General features: G+C 40.9%; 1 protein-coding gene across 5 annotated transcripts in view; it reads left to right on the top strand.

Moving 5' to 3' along the window:
• Window positions 1–146: 146 nt before the first annotated feature.
• mpp2b (MAGUK p55 scaffold protein 2b) overlaps window positions 147–22,273 on the top strand; it is a 32,177-nt gene continuing 10,050 nt past the window's right edge. The window contains exons 1-5 of one of the 5 annotated variants that reach the window (XM_044014037.1): window positions 147–447; window positions 5,777–5,968; window positions 6,242–6,321; window positions 15,901–15,963; window positions 18,738–18,838. In XM_044014037.1, coding sequence (XP_043869972.1) covers window positions 6,291–6,321; window positions 15,901–15,963; window positions 18,738–18,838 — 195 coding nt within the window. In that variant the 5' untranslated portion in view covers window positions 147–447; window positions 5,777–5,968; window positions 6,242–6,290. Of the gene's footprint in view, window positions 448–5,776; window positions 5,969–6,241; window positions 6,322–10,042; window positions 10,595–15,900; window positions 15,964–18,737; window positions 18,839–22,273 lie in introns of those variants that run through there. The other 4 variants (XM_044014036.1, XM_044014040.1, XM_044014035.1 and 1 more) reach the window with 4 other exon arrangements.

Below are 22,273 nucleotides of genomic sequence, written 5' to 3'. Positions count from 1 at the left end.
TACTCCAGTGGCCACTAGATGGCACTAAATCACCAGGTAGCGCGTTGGTTAAACCCTGTAGATGCTGCTCTTGCATTGGTTCTCACATCGACGCCAGGAGGAGACGAGCTGTAACTTCACACACACACACACACACACACGGGGGGGAAGAAACACGCCACGATACAGGACGCAAATCGTCGGTGGGCATCGATCCTGTGGTGGCAGTGGATCAGTGCGCAGCGCGCGCAGAGCAGCCGCTGGGCCTTTCAATCAATGGATGTATTTGTGAGAGCCGTTGTAGGTTAAGGTTTGCAGTTTGTGTGTGCGTGTGTTTGTGCGTGTTTGTGTGCGTGTGCGCTGCCGTGGAAGTGACTGCAGAGATTAAAAGGAGAAGAGGAGCTGCCGAGACGCAGGAACCGCGAGGCGGACGCTGGAGATTCACCTCAGACACCAGGAACCACGCAGGTGAGAGCTTCACCCTTTCACCCAGCTGTGTGTGTGAGTGTGTTTTCCACGAAGGAAACGCAGTGTTCCGTCCTGCAGTTTCCACGCAAAGCCTGTCCAGAGATGTGGTCCACCTTCCAGGTGCATGGACACTCTGTGGCTGCACGCAGACACTTGTGTCTCCTAAATAACTCACCATTAATAATCATAACAATGATTATAATAATATTATTTTACTTTAAATCCATTTAATTATTGAGTTTACACACATTTGGCACCGGATCCGCAGCGGTGGCGCTTCTTTAATTGACCTCGTGACAATTGAAACATCCGTATCTATGGCAACCGGACTCACGTGTATCTCAGCGTGCACGTGCTCTAACTGGGCGCGGGTGGTGTTGGGGGAATAAGAAAGAAAGGCAGAATGAAAGATTAATGTTCTTAACAAAGCGTGGATGAAGTGGACGGACATGCGCGCGTCCTGTGCCAATGGCCCAGTGCGCATGCCCACTCTCACTTTAACAACGTGCACGTGGTGACCAACACGTCATCCATCATTGAGATGAAGTGTTTCATGTCCAAATTGATTTAATTGTCTGTCATGACAGAGACAGTTTAAAGGTGCAGTCACAAAAACAGTCTTTGTTTTTGTTTTATCTCTGTGGTGGAATTATTCAAATGACCTTAACAGGAACTGGAGATTATTATCTCTATGAGAACAGAACTTCACTCTTGCATCACTTATAATGAATGTACAGACCTATTTGGTTATGAATTAATGTTTAAATGATTATGCTCCTGACAAAAAAAAAGTATTTTATCACAGCCTACATTTTGAAACTGATATCTTATATAATATTAACATGTAATGGCGTAGCTATAGCTTAATGTCCGAAAACAGCAATCAATCATCAGCAAATTTCTCATGGACATCTGTAGTCATGTCCACTTTCACCACCCCAAAGCTGAACCAACCAAAGCTGAAACCCCACCATTAATAAATAATAATTAATTATCTGTGGATCTTTGTTTCTTATGGACGTACTCGTACATTAAGCTACGTTAAGCTTTTTCTCTATAACAGGGGTGCCAAACTCAAATAACCTAGTCTGGCCAGTAGGGGGCCAGTCAAGTAAAAAAAACACCAGTTGCTTTTTTTTGGAAAAGTTTTGATTTTTTTCGTTAAAAGGTTTCGTTTTTTGAAACCTACATCTGACCTTATTTAATTAGGTAATAAAATAACTTTTTTTAAATGGCGAAATCACAATGTCACCATGTTTTCAAATGAAAAAACTGAAAATATGAATTATTTATTTTTTGTTGATTTATTACAGCCTGGGATATGTCAATGATTAGCAACAACACTTGTGACAGTGCCATCGAGTGAAAAATAGCATGTTTTTTTTCTCTATATGCCAAATATGAATAAAACAATGCCATCTGGTGGGTAGTAAAAATGATCAATTCCAAGGTCAAAAGGCCAGATTCACACTGATCTAATTAAATGCATGTATTACACTTTAATGGAGGTGAGATTAAAGATTAAGTTTGAATGAGTTTCAATAGGACATTTTTTGCGCTTAAGGACACGAGTGTAACACTTGTTTGTACACAGTGTATTTTAACCTCACTGTAGGAGCTGAGCTGGAAATAAAATAAATAATCTTATACCATATTCATGAGCACAGCCAAAATGATAATAATAGTCCCTAAAGGGAGTATTTTCTCTGTAAATTTCCCCCAAAGTTTTTGTCACGCACAAATTTCGCTGTCATTGGCTGTGACATTGATTTAGTTTATTCCGCGGCAGCGTCCTCAAAGAAATAAGAGCCGGGTCCTTTAATGAAATCCTGGCGGGGCTGTGGTTGTAAACACTTCCCACGGGGTGTACTTCTTCACCTCTCAGTGGTTCGTACATGACATTTAATTCCAATTACACCAATTACAATCTGTGCCGAGCCGAGGGTAAAGGAAGATTGTGAAAATGTGAGAAGATCGGCTTTATTGGGTGTCTTATTTTCAGCGGATATCTAGGTCAATCTTGCTTTAGCGGGCTGTTTGTAATCTTTAGTCTCATAGAAATACGGGGGAAGAAAGACATCATGCATGAAATCAGAATAATGACACTGTTTAAGATTCTCTGAGTGGCTCCTGTGGCTGAGTTGGCTCACGAGTCCTTGAGCTGTTAGTCGATTATTAATCATTTAGGATTTGAATTTTCATGGCGTGATGAGATGAAGTTTTGTCATAAACCTTTTGCTCAGTCTGATCCCAGGAAAATACATGAAGTGAGCTTTCTCTTTCAATGCTAATGCTTGTTGCCCAAGCAGGTTTTAATTAAATTACCTTAACCCTTTAACTCCTTTAACCCTCAAAATGTCTGGACTGTTTTTTGTTTATTTTAATCATAAAAGAACCACAGAATGTCCTGTAACTGAGTGCTTTTGTCATTTGTTTCAGAATGACTTCCGATATCTGGCATTTATTTCCAATTTACTGCAGGTTAAAATACTGTTTTAACTATTTAATTAATTATTATTATTTATTCAGAAAAGCACTGCACGATAGCAACCTGTAAAATGCGCATAAGTACGGTAGCGCAAAGTGCGCTTGGGTTTTAAAGGGTTAACGCTGCAATTTTTTTGACGTGACTCCAGGTTTATTTACTGGTGTTTTCTTTAAGGCATTTGAAGGCAGTCACTCTTATACTGTAGTTTCCAGACAATCAGTATTTTAAGAATCATATAAACTCTGACAGGATCACTCTGTATTTTAACATATTGATTAAATCCACAGTTGCCTTCAGTTGTAAGAGAGCTGTCATTTCCTCACATCACCAGCTGCCGTGTATTGAAGCGACGCTCAAAATTTTTTAACAAATCCAATTTTAGCACAAGCTTATTACTATTTTACGCATTTTTCCTTGTTACCATGGCAAAGGGGTGGGGGGTGAAAAAGAGAAAGAAAAAAAAAACGAAGAGATACTCACGGTTGTCTTGGATACAACAGTTTTCCCTTGTAAAGTAATGAGAGGAGCTGAACCTGTGGGAGCACAGGGTTATTTATAGGCCTGACGCCATGCTGCATGTGTGGATTAGGTCTTGTTTGGTCGATGGTGTGTGTGTGTGTGTGTGTGTGTGTGTGTGTGTGTGTGTGAGCATGCTTACAGGCTTTAAGCAGCCTCACTGTGGGAGCAGAGCTCAAGGCATTTTACACTTGCCGTGCAACACCTGGGCTCCATCCCCTGACATGGTTCCTGAAAGAAAACGTGCTGGAAGACGCCTTAAAAAATGAGTTAAAATAAAACAAAATAAAATATATAGACATGTACCCCGCCTTTCGCCCCCATGTCAGCTGAGATTGGCATGGCACCCTGCCGTGACCCTCCTGTGGAGGATAAAGCGGTAGAAGATGAGTGAGTGAGTGAATATAGACATTTACAACTGAATATTTGGGAGCACAGGTCTTTTACTCCTTGAAAACAAAAAAGTATTCCAGCAGAGACAAAGAGAAAAGTGATTTAAATGAGATAAATCATAATTATCCATCGTGAAACCTTAATTTTTAGAGAAAAGTTGGTTGTATCTTCTGGTGTTTAGATGTAAAGACCAGAGATTGTTACACACGTGCAAGTCACAAGCAAGTCTTAACCTTCAAGTCTCAAGCAAGTCTTAACCTTCAAGTCTCATGCAAGTCTTAACCTTCACGTCTCAATCAAGTCTTAACCTTCAAGTCTCAAGCAAGTCTTAACCTTCAGTCTCTTAACATTCAAGTCTCAAGTAAGTCTTAACCTTCAAGTCTCAAGTCTTAACCTTCAAGTCTCAAGCAAGTCTTAACGTTCAAGTCTCATGCAAGTCTTAAGCCTTAACCCTCAAGTCTTAACCTTCAAGTCTCAAGCAAGTCTTTACCTTCAAGTCTCAAGCAAGTCTTAACCTTCAAGTGTCAAGAAAGTCTTAACCTTCAAGTCTCAAGAAGGTCTTTACCTTCAAGTCTCAAGAAAGTCTTAAGTCTTAACCCTCAAGTCTCAAACAGGTCTTAACCTTCAAGTCTCATGCAAGTCTTAAGCCTTAACCTTCAAGTCTTAACCTTCAAGTCTCAAGAAAGTCTTAACCTCCAAGTCTCAAGCAAGTCTTAAGTCATTCTTGTAAGAATCAAGGCAAAATTAAAGTTAAATTTGCCCTAACATTATTATATTACTATAAAATAATTTCTCACTCCAAAATAGTGAGAAATTTGCCATTCCACATTTTGAAGCCAATTTATCTTCAATTCAAATGCATAATTAACATACTTCATACTTGATGTTATACGGGCTTATTAATATCATCTTATCTTATTATTAAATCTTTTTAATCCATGTCTGTAGGGTTGCCAGGTTTGTATGTTACAGGTGAAATTGTGATGGTTTGTCCATGAGTCGGTAACAAAGGGTTCAGCTGTTATTTTTCCAATTATGGCATCATGTGTTAGCAAAATACAGTGTAATAATAGTGATGTTATGGTGACGTGATGAAAACAAAAAAAACTGCAGCAAGTGTCTGAACCAGTAAGATTGTGTGTTGTGACTAAAAAATTATTAAAATGACATACGACTGTGCTTGAAGACATTTGGATATTAGTGTTTGATAATAAATGGGAGTGGGAGTTAGAAGAGAGTGAACGATGTCACCCTGAGCGACGATTTAGAAATATTAGCCGCTAAAGCAGAAAGAAGAGAAATGTGATCCCATCTAAGGGAATGAATTCATTTTATTAAATAAATTCCATTGAACGAATGAGACGAGAAGCGTTTGAAAATGCAGCGGTCATTACTTAACGTCACTGTTACTGCCCCCATGAGGCCATTTAGTGTAATTCCTCAGGCGTTCTGTGACACTGGAGACGTTATGGATATATTCTCAGTTTATGTCGCACATTTTATTGATTATTTGAATGGACTCATATTGTTTTTAGTGGATTTTTACCCCTGCTATTGTATTGTATGTGATATTATTTTATGTATATTGATTAATTAATTGACTACAAATCACATTGATGATGATGATGATGACGATATGTTGACAAAGGCGGTGGTGACCCTGTGGTGACGTCGCCGCACTCTGACCCCCACGCCACTGGTTTGTCTTATAGACAGCTATCGTCATGGCAACCAGGAATTAGCACCCTTGGATACCAGAGTCTCCCTCATCATCAGCTGTGCTCATTTCTTCCTCACCATTGTTCTTGTTTGACACACACACACACACACACACACACACACACACACAGTTTTCTTCTCTGCGGCTCTTAATTGCTCTTCTCTCGCTCTGCGTGCGTGCGTTTCATCAATTCCTCCCATATTTGATCACAGGACACCAGATGCCGCGCCGTCCTCCGCTCCCTTCCTGTGACGCTGTTTCTCGAAGGCCTCATCGGGCTTAAACGGATCAATTACAATCAACAGAGATCCTCTCTGAGTTAATGTTAGCTGCCCCGGCTCACTCACTCCCGCCTTCAGCCCCACCGTCTTTCCAACTGTTGCTAATAATATTCCAGATATAAGGTAAGACGTTGGTGCGTGACTGGACAAGTGAGGAAGGACCAAAGTTGTTTTCTTTGCCATTGCTAAGATTTCCCTCTGATCCCTCTCTGTGTGTGTGTGTGTGTGTGTTGAACCTCTAAATCCGCTCAAACCCAAACACCACTGTTCCAGCCTTAATTCCTCCTCAGGGCTCTCGACAACCGGCGGGATTTTTACATACATATTCACGATCAATACTTCATCAGTGCGGCTCCCTCACTCCACCTGCTCTCTCTCTCTCTTTTTTTATTGCAGTTGAACGAACAGTTTTTGTGGCGGATACTGCGAGGAACCGATCTTCAACATGCCCGTGGCAACATCCAGCTCTGACTCGGGTAAGTGGCTCGGATTTGCTGTGATGTGGACGTCTGTGCTGTTGTCCCAGCACACAGGACATGTGTCTCGCTGGCTAATAGAGCACAAAAAGTCCCGTCCTTAGATCAGTCACACCTCACAGGATTTACTCTTGTGTCCTTCCCCTGTCGTCCACCAGGGCACACGTGCTATCGCATGTTTTGTTTTTCAAATAATAGCTTAAGCCAAAATTTGAACTAAAGGTGTAAAGTAGGGCTGTCAATCGATTAAAAATATTAACTAATTAATCGCACAATTTATCTGTTATCTGCTTATAACAGATATTTATTTATATAAAATCATGGAATGAATGTAGAATCAACGCAAAAAGTACATTACAATTTAATGGCTAAGTTTTGTCCAACAAGCCGGCGGGTAACTTTCTAAAATGAAACTCCGCCTAAAAGTCCGTCCTTTGCCTGCACACGTGACCAAAGGTTAAGGGTCAGTCGCCACCGGAAGTAAACAAACAATGTTAACTGCGATTATTTAAATGAATCGGCAAAATGAACGTTGACAGCACCCGTGTAAAGGTGTTGAGTTTGGCATTTTACAAAATTGAATGAACTCCAATTACTCTAAATGTGATTTTCAGCTGCCCCTTAAAAAGTTCACTATGCAAACCCAGGGATATCAAACGTACGGCTCGTGGGCCAGAACCAGCCCACCAGAGGGTCCAATCCGGCCCGCAGGATGAGTTTCATACCATATACAATACATACAATACTATATTTTTCAGTTCCAGACACCTGTGACTAAATGTTTTGTGCCTTTTATAAATCCACTGTGATCGCATGAGTTGTTATGCACATGTTTAAATGGTAAATTAAGCATAATATTCCAGAATTTGCACTTATTGCACTTATTTTTCTCAGGAAATGTCAGGAAAAATTAGGAGTTCTTGTTGTTTATAGGTTATTATGCTATTATGTTACTGGCCTGGGTCACTTGAGATCATGTATATGTAGATAATGTCGCGTATATATGGAAAATAACTATCTTGTGCAAAAGTTTCCATGTAATAGCTGGACTTGAGTTGAAATTTGGCAACAAACTGTCGTCATGTGTGAGATAATCGTGCAGACTTTGGCCTGTTGTCGACATGACGCAGGTGTTTTTTAGGGCCAGAAAATGGAGAAGTGCTTATTTTAACCATAAAAGGGACAGAAATTGTCCTGTGAGTTAAGTGCTTTTGCCCATTTTGCCAGAATAACTATATATACTAAATATCTGGCAGTTATTTAAAATTCAGTGCATCTTAAAATAGTGTGCTGACTATTTAAAATGAAGTTTTATTGAGAAAAAAACACTGCAGTTGTACATGAACAACATATTTTGCGTGTTAAATCAGAATTTTGAACAATATAAAGCATATTTTCATCTTTGAATTTCCAACTCTCTGCTCTATGGCGACAAAGACGCTGATTCTCCGGCGTCCTGCAACAGCGAGAGTGAAATTACCGTAATAACCACACGCTGGCTTATACGTGCAACTTCTCCGCTTTCAGAACCGTCGCGTAATTACTGCTTGTGCAAACGTGTCGTCTGTGATACGCTCGGTGTTAAAGGGTTAAAAATGGACATCAGAAATCCTGTTGCTTAACTTTTCACCATTGTTTTTTCTTGCACTTTATGAAACTAAGACAGTGACTGCAGTTTCTTCTTTTATCTTTTATCTTAAAAATGCTCTTTGTCCACATCATGTACACTGTACTTTGGCACCGATATTAAAGCATTAGAATAATTTATTCTGGGGTTTTTTGTGCCAAGTAAATCTGCAACTTTGACCTGGCACAAATCAACGATTCCAGTGCGTTTCCTCCCGACGTTCGAGCCGCAGACATAAAAGATTGAAAAGCCGCGGCCAGATTTATGATTAATTAAAGGCAATAAGAATATTGGGCACAGTGAGCCAAGTGTAGAACTCACCGCTCGTATTTGATTATGTTGTAATAAAAAATAAAAAGCAGTAGTCGGCTGCTGGATGGAGGGAGAAAAGCAGCTCCAGTGGAGAGCAGACACGAGTGTGGGGTTTGTGTTTTTGTAACGCGCTGTCAGTCACTCTTGATTTCTGCTTTAGCCGTGGGCTACGCTCTAGATCTGCGGCGCTCTTAGGAACACACGGAAAATTGTCTCTCCTTTTTTTTTCTCTAAACACATTCTAAAGGATTTTCTGCACGAGAAGGTGAACGAGAGGTCAGTGTTGATTTGAAAGCAGTGAGACAGTATTTTACAAGTGTTGACGAAGACGCTGCGGATATTTGTTTCCTGGTTTTATGAGCTGACGAGCAGGATAAACATAATCTGTGTTTCTCTACACAGACCGTGTATAAAAGTGGACGTAGTATTCCGGCTGCAAAACAAACTCCCATTGACTGTTTTTCAAAACAAAATATAGGCTGTCACATGTGCTGGGCTTTAAGATAAGATGGTTCTTTATTTGTCCCACAGTGGGGACATTTACATTGTTACAGCAGCAAAGACAGTAAAGATAAAGATAATAAATAATAAACGTGCATTACCCCCCAAAAAAGTACAACATATAAAGATATTTACGACGGATTATTAGGGCCACATTGAGAAAGCATTTTTTTCACAGACTTCGAGAAAAAGTCGCAAATTCACGACTTTAAGTCGTAATATTCCAACCTGTTGTCTTAGATGAGGAGAGTTGTTAAACTGGGGGCCGTGGAGCATTTTGTGGAATTGTACCTTAGAATAGGTTTCACAAACAAAGAGATACTTCTCTTGGCACATCAGCATCACACTGTCATAAGTATCAGGACTTTAAAAAGTATATGCAAGAAATCTTTTTCCGCAGAAAGAACCAGGCAGACTTGGAGGAAATTGTCTATTTTCCTCTAAATGGGAACATAATTGTCCCCCATGACATCTATTGAAGAAGTACGGTGGCCTGGAAGTGCAAACTAGAGCTCCAACTAACGATTATTTTCATAATCGATTCATCTGTCGATTATTTTCTCGTTGAATCGAGCAATCGTTTGATCCATGAAATGTCAGAAACCGTTGGAAAACCTGGAAATGATGATGCGCTTAAACGTCTCTTTTTTGTCAACAAACCAAAAATAATACACTTTGAATAATTGTTTTGTTATATGGAGCAAAGAAACGAAGAAAAATTCACATAGTCTATGTGTCTGTTTTTAACTGTGTTTTTTACTGTGACTGTGAGTGACATAAATACATTTAAATAAAATGTATTATTATTATTATTACTAACAAACATAATATTTAACGTGAGGCTTGTCGAATGACATTAAAACGTTTGTTTTACAATGGCAAATGTTAGATATAAGATGTAGTAAAAAGTCGAAGTCAGTGGCTTTTATTTTGAAAGTCAGGTTGAAAGGAAGTGGTGCTGTATAAGATTATTGTGTGTGAAGAAAAAGAACGCCACGCCTCTTTTGTTTCTAGTCGAACAGTATCGGTGAAATTTGTTTTGTAAAAATGTGTTTCGGCTTTTTTACTGAAGTATTTAACGTTTTGTGAATTGGTTTTCAAAAATTATAAATGTGTGTCGTTAGCTTTGTGAAGTGTTAGCATTTCCGGGCCACCGCAAAGAAGAGCTAGCTGAAACTAGCAAATGATGTCATTAACTCGTCAGGAAAACGTTGACTCACATAAATCAAGTGAGAAAACTAATTTTTTCCCATTGACTTCCATTCAAATAGAGTTCTTTCTGCCCCCTGGTGGCTGACGGCTACTTTCATCGGAAGCTAATTCACAGTCCACGGTTTCCACTTGTGTCTGCGACCAACGAGTCACCTTTTTCCCCTCCTCTCTCCTCCATTAACTCTCACAGGGAAGGAGGGGAAATCTCTTCCTCTTCCTCCTCCTCCTCCTCCTCCTCTTCACGTTACGCACATACACCTCCTTGTGCGCGTGCACAGAAACCCTCTCTCATCTGCATTCATTCACGCGGAGGAGAAAATGCTCAGCCAGGCGTAGCTTATACACATTCATGTCAAGAACAGGTGGAGGAAGAAGTAGTTGTTGTTGTTGTTGTTGTGGCAGAAAGAAAACGACACTCGGGGAGTAAGAGAGGGAGTAAGAGAGGGAGGAGAGAGGGAGAGGTGGATTTCTCAGTCTGCCTCAGATACTGTGTTGGGTGTGTAAGTGTGAGCACAGTCGTCAGGTGCTGCTTCACCATGGCTGGCAGCCTGTTTGAAAGACTTTCCCTGGAGGACTCGGCCAACTCCCTGGAGGGCCTGGAAATCAAGCTGGAGGGAGAAGGTAAGAGCACGGGGTGTGACACGGGGACGCAGGGATGAGGATTTTTTAAATCAGATAAAAGTGTTGTTTTTTTTTGTCACAGACAGTTGAAAACTAAAGACGGAATTATTTAAAGTCTAAGTACAACATGCGTGTTGGCGACTGTGTTTCAAAGCCCTCCTTTGTCAGCGTGTGATGAAGACGAGCAGAGACAGATTGAGACCCGGGGCAACGCTGTCTGAGACGCTGGGAGACGGCGGATGTTAGTGTGTTTCTGGAAATGTGTCACGTTGAAGAGTTAGAGACGGAAACATGAGGATTCTGTGTGTGTGTGTGTGTGTTCTGTTGTTGCATTGAATGATGAATGCACAATGAAAGTGTGAAAGTGCCATACATGCCATTCATAATTGATGCTCCGGTTCATTAATACTGCACAGAGTTGCGTTCTACACAGTCACGTGTTCACAGCGTGTCGTCCACTTCCCCGTCTATTCACGTACAGTGCGTTGTTGACCCATCGCACGCGCTGTAAGTTAAACAGTGCTGGATTATGGATGAAAAAAAGAAAGACGCAAAGCAGCAGTCGTGTTTAATTTGTCAAGTGTTTGAAGAGCAGCGTGGGGAACGCTGTTGCCAATGCTGTTGCGTGTCAAGACCACAGCCGTAAATCACACTCGCTGTCACGGAGCGGGTTTTTATTCCGCCTGTCACTTCAGTGCACGTATGTTTGTGTGTGTGTGGGGGGGGCATTTTAAGTCCGCCACTGGCTGAGGGTTTGTAGTGCTGCTGTGACACTGGCAATTATTTCACCCGCGTCGCGTCTATGTTTCTTTCATTAGCTGCAACGAAAGGTAAACGGTGCGCTCAATAAAGCAATATATGTATATATATTTGTGTATATATACATATACATATGTGATATGTATATATATATGTATATATATACATATATATATATATACACATATATACATATGTGTGTATATATATATATATATATATATATATACACATATATACATATGTGTGTATATATATATATATATATATATATATATATATATATATATATATATATATATATATATATATATATATGTATACACATATATATGCATGTACAGATTTATTTCTATTTCGAGGGATTTCTTCACTCTCACTCCGTGGTGTGAGGTCGTAACGGGAGCCCCTGTTCATTTGCAAAATGTCAACAAATATCACAAGTGTCGTGTCCAGCGGTGACCTTTAGCCGGCTAATAAGGCGGTCCAGTTCAACACTGCCAAGCGTCACCATGGCGATGGGAATGGCTTAAATGGCGTCCTTTTTAAGTGCCTCATTCAGCTGATTAGAGGAGGGCACTTTCAAGTACTTCTCCCCCCCAGAAATGTGACCTCTCACGGGACAAACACACGGTGGTCGTAACTCAGAGTATAAGTGACTTTAAAACTAAGTTTGAACATGAAAACAAATACTCAACAAGTTCCCTGTTCCCTTTTTGTACCTAATTTTAAGGCCGTATGAACAAAAAACATGATTATAGCACCTTTATTATTATAATAATAATAATAACAATAATGATCATGCATAATTTGTTTGTATTATATAAAGCATGATTTCACAAACAGTTTGTTTTAGAGAAAATGAGCGGATTCATTATCTAACAAAGGTTGACTAGACTCAAGTGGCTTATTATTGTCGTTAACGACATTAACAAAAAACAGGGTCTGTTTGTAATCAAAAGTGCTCAAGATGGTGCGTTAAAGGGTCTTGAAGTAGCTGAATGGCTGGAATTCAGCCATCATTTCATTTTAATTTGAGTGGGAAAGAAATGCTGATTGCGCGCCGTTTCCTTAGAAACTAAACGTACGTCCTTGTGATCCCTTCACTGTTTACGCTCTACAGCAGTGATTATCTGAGTTAGTTATGTCTGTTGATGTCATCTACCAGGGCCGTGTGGGTGTTTACACACGCTAAATGTCACTCCTTTATTTATAGGGGGGAAAAAATAAAAGATCTGTGTTGCATGTGCTTCTGTGTATCTTAATTACTCGTATTAGACCTAATGAGCTGAAACCTGCAGGAGCAGAGGCCTCATCCATCACAGGTGGGAAAACATCTGTGGACTCTAACCACAGAGTTCTGCCCAAATAGTTTCACCCCTGGAGCAATTCAATTTTGTTTTGATTGAAAACTATACTCCACTGTATTCAACTGTTTTGACGGCGGAAGAGTCCCAGTACCTGGAAACAGGAGAAGCTCATTTCAGGCCCAGATAATTATTCCTAAATTTAACTTTAATTTAACAACTTCTCTTGCAACAGCAAGAGAAGCTGAGCTTAGACCAGTTGTCAACCTGCACAATGTTTTTTAAGAGTCGTAGGGAATAGCACTATACTTGCCTTTATGAGGACTATGGTGGTCAGGTCTTCTGTACGACCCTCATGTGGAGGATAAAGCGGTAGAAAATGAGTGAGTGACTAAGCCTGTAGTGACGTCGGTAGACCCTGGATGATTAGGCTTATTTGTCCATTACACAATGGCTGTGCCCACACAACATTCCCTGGCCTGCTTGGTTTGGTATTGGAGCAGCTGGACTTATTTATCTTGACATTTGTTGACCATAACTTTATCCTCATTTTACCTGCTATGTCTGTACACATCTAAGTATACTCCATACCATAAGGGCATTAAGAAAATAAGAATGAAGAAACCCATTTTGTGAGCAGAAATTAATCATATTACTCAGGTTATAAATGAATCGGTGTATAAATGATTAATCAGTTCTGGTACACGCCACCATGGGATGTGGTGAATCCAATATTCTGCCTGGATATTAATCTTTGTCCATCTGAGGGATTGATGGTAATTATATTTGCAGAGGAGCAGGGAGCAGAATCACTAAGAGAAAGTACTTCATAATAATGTCTCTGGAGTCTTTTAATACATCGAGTTCCAACGTCGTCCCCCAGCATGTTGATTTCTGTGACTTAAACTTAAACTATGCAGAGCGTGATGGAGGAGAGGACCGCTCAGATATTACACAGAATAAAGTGTTTTTTTATTCCTGCACGGTTACTTTGTGCACAATGGAAAGCTCCAACATTGACCTTCTCCACTGAAAGTGCCAGGATTAATCACCGCCGGGTCTTTGCTGGCTGTAACTTTCATTGTCCTTTCAAAGTGTAGCACAATCCGTGCACAATCCGCTCATTTTTCACACTGAAATGTTTTGTCAAAAAAAAAAAAAAATTAAATTGAATTAATTTACCTGACGTTGTCCCGATCAACTTTACCTGTCTCAGTTCATTATTTCACGTGAAACCAAATGTTTGGTTTCATGAGGGCAAATCAGAAATCGGTGGTGGAAAGAGACCCCACAAGAATCCAGCATGGAGAAAGACCGACCCAGTCTATTTTCCACGCTCCCTTAGCTCCCTTCTCCATCCTCTCCCCAACTGCCACTCCATAGCAACCAACAGCCTTCACCTAGCGCTGGCTTAACAGCTTGTTGTTGTTGTTGTTAATTGTAACTATCCTTGGAGGTGGAATGACTCTCGGATGAGAGCTTAATGGACACAACAAGCTTTAATTTGGTTTCCTTGTGATTACAAAATCTGTTATTCTTTGAAGACTTGTGATGCACGCGGTCGCCATGGTGCGTTGTCATTGCAAACCTGAGTCGAATGACACGTTGCTCTCCTCCCCCCCGTTTAGTCACTTTCAGATTTAGACTCCTTTCCCTCCTTAAATGCATCGGACACAAACGGTTCACGTGAGAACTCATGTGAGAACACAGCAGGAGAAACCGTGTGTTCAGCCTCCTGATCTCCTGGATGTTCCAGAGATTTCTTGGTGTTATGTTTTCACCTCGGCCACAAGGTTGGTGTAGTGGTTAGCCTGGAGTTTGCGTGTTCTCCCCGCGTGTGCGTGGGGTTCTCTCCAGGTTTTCCACAGTTCCAAAAACATGCAATATGGGCCATCGGTAAATTGGACACTCTAAATTGACCGTGAGAGTGAATGGTTGTTTGTCTCTATATGTGGCCCTGTGATGGACTGGAGTGGTAGAAGATGGATGGATAATTGTAGAGTTCATGTCTCTGCAGGTGCGATGAAATAGTGGGGAAAAAACACGAGCCGTTCAGGTCTGAAAATAGCTTTTAAATTTGCAGTTTCCCCCGCTGCAACAGTAAGTTCTGTAGTACACGATGTGCCGTGTCAGAGATTCCGCCTCAGTCCCCTTTTGTGTGCTCTTACGCGTTCGCCTGCTAAATGGAGTTCTATAACGGTATCAACTTACACGGTATAATGTGGGGATTTCAGGGCTCAGTGGAGCAAAAAAAAAAAACGACTTCCACTTGACTTCACCGCTCACCGAACGTCCACATGTGTGACTGAAGGTGCTTTAACGAGGAAGACGGAAGATTGAATAAATAAATATCCAAAACAGTTCCGGCCATACAGTTTTATTGTAAGTTTACGTAAGGAGAGGGGGCGCGGCTTTATACGACACGAAATACTCCACCTGCATCCTAATGTGGACATTACTTTAAATAGAACGTTGAAGTTCGACCTTAAATAATGTGTGAATGTTTGACCTGCTCAGCCGCCAGTCCTCTGTTGTCGTTCCTTTAAAGCGTGCAACAAAATTATTATCTTATTTATCTTATATGTAGAGAGAAGAAGAAAGGGATCAGAGAAAGAGGACAAGCTGTATTTTTAATAATCCCTATGAATAATAGAAGGACCCCAGGCACACTCAGCACTGGGAAAACGATTTTTATTTATTCTCCACTTCCTTTCTCACCTTTCCTCGATCCGGTCCAAGTCATGGTAAGTTACAGGCTGCCTGTACCACGTCTTCCTGCAGATGTTTAAGCTCAGTGTGCCTGATGTTCAGTGAGGAAAAGAGGAAATCATTAGGACGGAAACCCATGAAAACAAAAAACAACAACGCACATGTGGTGACGCAGAGATAAACTGACCTCAGGAAACGTGCCAGTGACGCAGCCGCAGTTGTGCCGATAAAACAGAATTATGCGGCACCTGTTGGCCGAGTCTCTGCCAAAGCACAAATCTGGTAACTCCTGTGATGTAGCAGCGTTTCACTGCGGAAGAAGACGCGTAATAACCTTATTATTCAGTAGAGGCCACGGTCAGGTCGTTGTCCTCCGGCCTCCTTGTCTTTATAGCTTTATCTTTTATGTAAAGCCATTATTGGGGGCGGGATCTTTATGGCTTCTTTATGGCCGGGCGATAAACGTGGAGAAACTTCGGTGCCAAAAATAGATGTCTAATAACTCTTGTGTCATCATTTCTTTTCTTTTAGCGCTTGTCTTTAAAAGTGAAGAGATGTCCCAGACAGCTCTGCTGAGCAGTCGGAAAGTGTTTAGTAAGTTCTTGACAAACCTGAACTGCACGCACACACACACACACACACACACACACACACACACACACACACGCCTTTTTGGTTTACTTTGCCCTGCGACTGAAACTCATTCTCCATTTTTATAGGTTTAGGGTTTTTGAAGTTTTTGCGTGTATGAGGTGCAGACACATATTCAGAAGGAATGAGGGAAACAGAGTTCATCATTCATGAGGCCACCATGTCTTAAGAATACTGTATGTTTGCCACTTGTTCTGCCTGGAAACTGAAGTTTATGTCGCTTTGTAAATCGCTCACGGCCTTCAAACAAAGATCTTGATCCTCAGTTGCCTCCATCACTGCATTCAGGTGTGTTATTTTGTGACTGTGGTGTTTGAAACCCTTTGTCTACATTTATCTAATTAACACAAACATATACTAAACGAACAAGGCAGCAGTAGACCGGCGTCTCCTGTGTCCCTGCAAACTAAAAAGCCTTAGTTTTCTCTGTGGACTTTGGTGCGGGAGAGTGAGCGATTTACCAACTTCAGTTTCTTGCCAGATGATGCTTGTGTGACCGGGAGAAAGGTGACCTACATGTCCTTAAAAGAAAGTTGTGTTTCCACTAGCGTAGTCCCTGATACCTGCTCTGGCGAGGTTCCAAGCGAGCTGAGCTGATACTATGCCAGACTGCCGGCCACTGATTGGTCAGAGCGCCGTCACAGGAAGAGATGTCCGACATAAGAATCAAAGCCGAACAATGCCGAACTGTAGATCAGTTAAAACAGGGGTGTCAAACATACGGCCCGGGGGCCAGGTCCGGCCCACCAGAGGGTCCAATCCGGCCCACAGGATGAATTTGTTAAAATTTCACACAAGATTGCAATCTAAACGTGATGTCAAATACAATATTTTTCTCTTTCAGATACCTGTGACTAAATGTTTGTGCCATTTTAGATCCAGTACGATGTGTAAATAGTACATTTAGGCACGATATTGTTGAAATTGCACTTATATTTCTCAAGAAATGTCATGTTTTGTAAAAATATCCCTCATTGAATGTAAAACAAAGAAGAAAAAAAACAAGGAGTTCTTGTTGTTCATAGGTTATTATGCTATTTTTTTCCTATTTTTACTGGTCCGGCCCACTTGAGATAAAATTGTGCTGTATGTGGCCCCTGAACAAAAAGACTTAAGAATCCTTAAAAACGTGGGTTTATCTCCAACAGTTACCAAGGAAATGTCTAAAATTTCAATATTTAACAGGAGGAGTCTGGTGTTTTCAGTGTATTTCAGTCCAGTGACAGATGGAGTCTGTGCTCATGGAGGAAGTACTGAACACATATTTTGTAATGAACTGATTCTAATGATTGTGTGTGTGTGTGTGTGTGGAAATCACTGCAGTTTCATGCAGCCGTGCAGTGATGACTCCGCCCACGTTGAGGAGGTACTATTTTTGTCGTGGAAATGCATCCTGTGCTGTGCTGAGGCAAGGTGAGGTGGGACCGTAGTGGAAAAGGGCCAATAGGTTTTATCAGGTGAGCCTTTTGTGTTTAAAAGCCATGTTTTCAGTAAGAGTGAGCCTCCCCATCTATTTTATTTTAAATGTTGAGTTTAGATATTTTAGTATCAGCTCAGCTCGCTTGGAACCTCACCAGAGCAGGTACTAAAGAAGTACTAGTACTATCAGTACTATAAGTGAGTCAAGGCCAGAACTGTATAGTGGAAAAGCATCATAAGGCTGGTACAACAGGACAGTTGCCTCCATAAACCTGGATTTCTGAGAGTCTTCACAGATTCTGATTATGTGTCACTACCTCATACAACCACGCTTCAAAAACCCCCCCCCTTACATTTTGTTCGCTGTGTTGGTTTGTTGTGTCGTAGATTCCCCCGTACCAGGATTTTATTGTGCACCCTGGTCTTTCCAGACCGTCCTTCATCCTGTCTTCTGCAAAGATGATGAAAACATGAATCCACCGAGAGCGTTTATTGTCCCTGCAGTCTGAACTCATCATCAGAACCATTTCCCTCCCCAGTGAAAGGCACGAGACAGATATGGTGTGAGGAGCTTGTGGTGAATCACCAACCTTAATAAAAGCTTTTGGAAACAAAAGCCTCGCCGTCTAAATAAAGAAAACAAGTGTTCCCCGCACGAGAGGAAAAAAATGCCAACTCTTCTCTGAAAGTCACATCTCCTCTCATTAATCTGCTGGCTGGTGATATCAATGTGTTTGCTTCCCTCATCTGTCAGTTCTGTCGCTGGAAATACTTTGAAGCTGAACCTCGTGTTACCTCCACTGGATTGATGACACTGTTTGTTGTTGTGGTTTCATTTTATATCTTTGATATAAGTGTGTGTGTGTGTGTGTCATTTATGTTCCTTCTTCTGGGCGAAGAAGGAAAACAAAGAAATCCAGAATTTCCAGCCTCTAATATTTATTCTTTCTGCAGTTTTTGTTCAGATGGAATGTTTTTGTGTGTGTGGGAGAGAGAGAGGGAGAGGGAGAGGGAGAGGAAGTTTGGGAGCTGTGGGAGAAAGATTGTGTCTGTCAGACTTGAGTGGGGGAATAAGTGAGAGAGGTTAAATTGCTTTGGGAAAAGATGTGAGGCAGCTCCCTCTTCCTCTTCCTCCCTCGCGCTCCCTCCTTCTCAAGCCCATGTGAACTCATGTAAATGTGCCGCGTGCTCCTCCGCTGACGTGATCCGCTCCGTCCGTTTCTCACTCGCGTGACGGCGGGAAAAAGAGGAGTGAAATAGACTGAACTGTATTATTCTTTCTCTGTGTGTGTGTGTAGCCATGCATCAGGCCCTGGACACGCTGAGTGACAGCACGAGCTCCACAACCGCCAACGACCTGGATCTCATCTTCCTCAAAGGCATCATGGAGAGTCCAGTGGTGAGAAGAAGTTTTTATGCTCTCAATATTCGAGCTTGAAGATGCAGGATTAAATGTGCGGCTAATTCGACGGTTGACAGTTGAGTTTGACCGTTTTCTTCATGCATGCAAACGTACAAATTGACAATACAATTGCATTTCTCAGACTTTTTACCCCTTGGTAATTTGCCATGAGAATACTACACAACGCCTTATATGGACATCCTGGGGGTGTGTGTGTGGTTATAGGTCACATATTCAGGCTTTACAAAGTGCTTATGTTATGATTCATTTTATATCGCATTTTCAGTAGCGTCAAGTAGCAACAATTGTGCAGAAAATCACCAAATTTTCTTTTCTTTTTGTTCATTTTAAACATTTTGAGTAGTTTTTGCTCAGGATTGTTTATATAGTTGGTGAAAATGCTTATAGCCTCTGTATATACTGTACGTTATGGGAAAACATAGTTATGGGAAAGAAGCAGCCGAAATGCTCCGTGTTCTAAGGGTTAAATTAAGACTTACAGCAAATAACTGTGTGCACAATAAGAGACTTTTATTCAAACATTACAAAACGGAAATCTAGAAATGTAACCACAGTTTGAAAAGTAGTTTTTATGTGCACAGTCATTCTCAGTAAAATGTCATGAATTCTTTCCTTTTATAAGTTGAGGCCGTGGCAGCAAAAATCGAATAAAGACACGCACGTACAACAACGCTGCGTAAACTTTGACCACGAGATAATAAACACTACAGGTTCATTTAACTGCTGCTCGCTGAAATATCACGGTTTCTATTAAGGCTCAGTTTTTACTGATCAGTTCTCTGTGTTTCTAAAAACGTTGTCATTTCCATGCAGGCAGTTTTTTTGGGCGTGTGTTAACACCATTAACTATGAAATTACACTTGCGAGATTTATTTATTTATTTATTTATTTAGTTAGTTATTTCTTCCTGATATTCTCCCTAGCTGTCAGTCATTTTAACAAGGCACCGAGCAGGGGACCGCACACAGCAGTCAGTGAACCTGGTACTTATCCCAGCTGACTACTCGATTGTCACACTGACACAAGTGCTGGTGGAGCAGCAGCTATTTCTGATCAGTGTAGAATGCAGAAATAAAACCGAGGGGAAAACCAGTTAATACACATTGATGTGGAGACTCGCTCTACACTGCGGGTTCTTAGGGGGTAAATACCACAACGTTTGAGAACGAAGAAGTGGAATATTTTAATACATTCCCATGTGGCATTATGGGAATAAATTCTGTAGCTGACGTCACGCAGTCCCGTCACAACGCTTGGACTTAAAACAACATCTTTTTGGCAGGAAGCTGTTCAAACCCAGAGACACACATGTATCAGATCTTACGTCAGGCTACTTAATCTTTCATAAAAAGTGAAGATGGTGGATCGCTGTAGAGTCCAGGGAACATTTTGAAGATCCTGAGAGATTCTACAAGCTATGGATTCTGCGTACAGAGTGCAACTCAGTGGTGGTTGCTGGTCTTTGAAACAGGGGAAGCTCATTCCAGAACCCCGTTATTTATTCATAAATTGTCACATAAGTTCAACGACAACAATAAAACATTGCGATAATTATGTAATTAAAAGCGAAAATGGTCTATATATCGGCGCGCAAATAACACACAATGAGCAGCTGTTTGTCTACAAACGTCCCTCGCAGAATCCACACAGGACTGAGGTCGATAAGGTGCCGCTATGTTTCTGCAACGCTGTCAATCGAGAACTGGTTCCGCCTTCCATACAGTTTGTGCCCGCCTACTGCTCCATTGACTCCTGGAGAAGCTGAGCTTCCGTGGAAGTGACAGTTTTGTCCAATCACCGTCGAGGCTCACCGCGGTGGGGGAAAAAAATCTACCCTGTGTCTGTGTCGTCCCCTAGAGAACAGATGAGCCTGCTACGGGAATACAAAAATCACGATTCTGAACAAACTAGTGACACGCGCTGTAATCACATAGGTGACGAGATTTGTGCTGAGCTGAAGTTGTGGGGTCACTGCGGTGAAAAGAAAAGAACTTTGTGTGGGACGTTGTGTGAGGATCAGATGATGTGAGTGTATTTGCTCGATCTCCGCAGGTTTAAAGTGCATCTTGAAACCCAGCACTGATATGACAGCAGGATTACGAGGATTATTGACAGTTTACCAAGAGGCAGTATACAGTATATAACACTGAATGTATTGTTCTTTGCTCTTCACTGCCGGCCATGTCTGTAAAAGAGATCTTTTGAACAACAAATCTGTTCTGTGTGGAAGCAAATTAGTCAAGTTATTTATCCAAGAAGAACTCTGAGAAAATACCCTTAAACTTAAAAATGTGAAGGTGGCACTTAAAAAAAACTGTTAAAAAAAATCTGTATTTGTAGTTTGACCTGAAATCCTGTAAAAGCCTCAGTGATTTAAGAGTGAAGAGAAGTCTGTGTATCAGGTTGTTTTCCAACACTGGAGACTTAATAGAATTATTCATAATAGCAGATGATGAAAGTCAATTCCACACTTCACCTCGCGTAAAGCCCCTTTTTATGAAACCAATCCCGACGAGTTCTTCCTATTTATGTTGAAGTGATGTCTCTGTTACGCGGTAAAAGAACTCGGCTTCCCACAACATCTCACGTTCTTCTTCTCCTCCTGTCACTCATCCGTCTCCACTTCTTGCCAAGAGCAGTTTCACATGTCTCTTTAAAAGGAAAAGGAAAAATAAAATACAGTGCTGCAGAAGATGCAGTGCACATAGTGGAAGTCATAATTCTCCTTCGTGTGGAAAAGCACATTCGCAAGTCGGTGTCAGTTGAGTTGTCGTGGAAGCTGCTTTTCACCGTCGGCTTCAAATTCTTATTTCTCTTTCTCTCTCTTTCTTTGTTTTTGATTACTTTCAAACTCTGGATGATGGATCTGTCCTCGGATGAACGGCGCACACTCTTTTAGAGGGTGAAAAGGAACACTTATGGGTTGTTAGGGTTTGTTTTTTTGTTGGGTGTAGATGAGGGTGGAGCTAAAAAAGAAAAACTAAAAAGAACACAATTAATAAAGCAAAAATAATCTAAATCGTAATTCTTCAGAAATTCAACCTTAAAAAACACAGAAAATGTCAAATATTTAAGATTTTGACATCTTTTCCTGGAAAATTACAATAGATTATTCAAATTATGAAATCAAAATGAATCACAATATGATTTTTTTTTTACCCTTACGTGCAGATTTCACCACACAACACAATGATGTTTAATGACTGTGAGATTAGGAGATTAGGCTCATGGCGAGCTGATATTGGGAATAGCAGCTTCCTCAGTTGATATCAGTTGTGTGATTGTGATTGGCTCTGTGCCACAGGACTATTGTGTTTAGAAAGCGATTAAATGACACATGCTTTTAGTTCTGTTTTTAACATTTTATTTTATTCAGACTGAAAATTAGACAATTTTTTTTATGAAACTGTG

This window comes from Solea senegalensis, linkage group LG18, assembly GCF_019176455.1.
Source record: "Solea senegalensis isolate Sse05_10M linkage group LG18, IFAPA_SoseM_1, whole genome shotgun sequence".
Lineage (NCBI taxonomy): Eukaryota > Metazoa > Chordata > Actinopteri > Pleuronectiformes > Soleidae > Solea > Solea senegalensis.
This window is presented reverse-complemented; position numbering and strand designations above follow the sequence as displayed.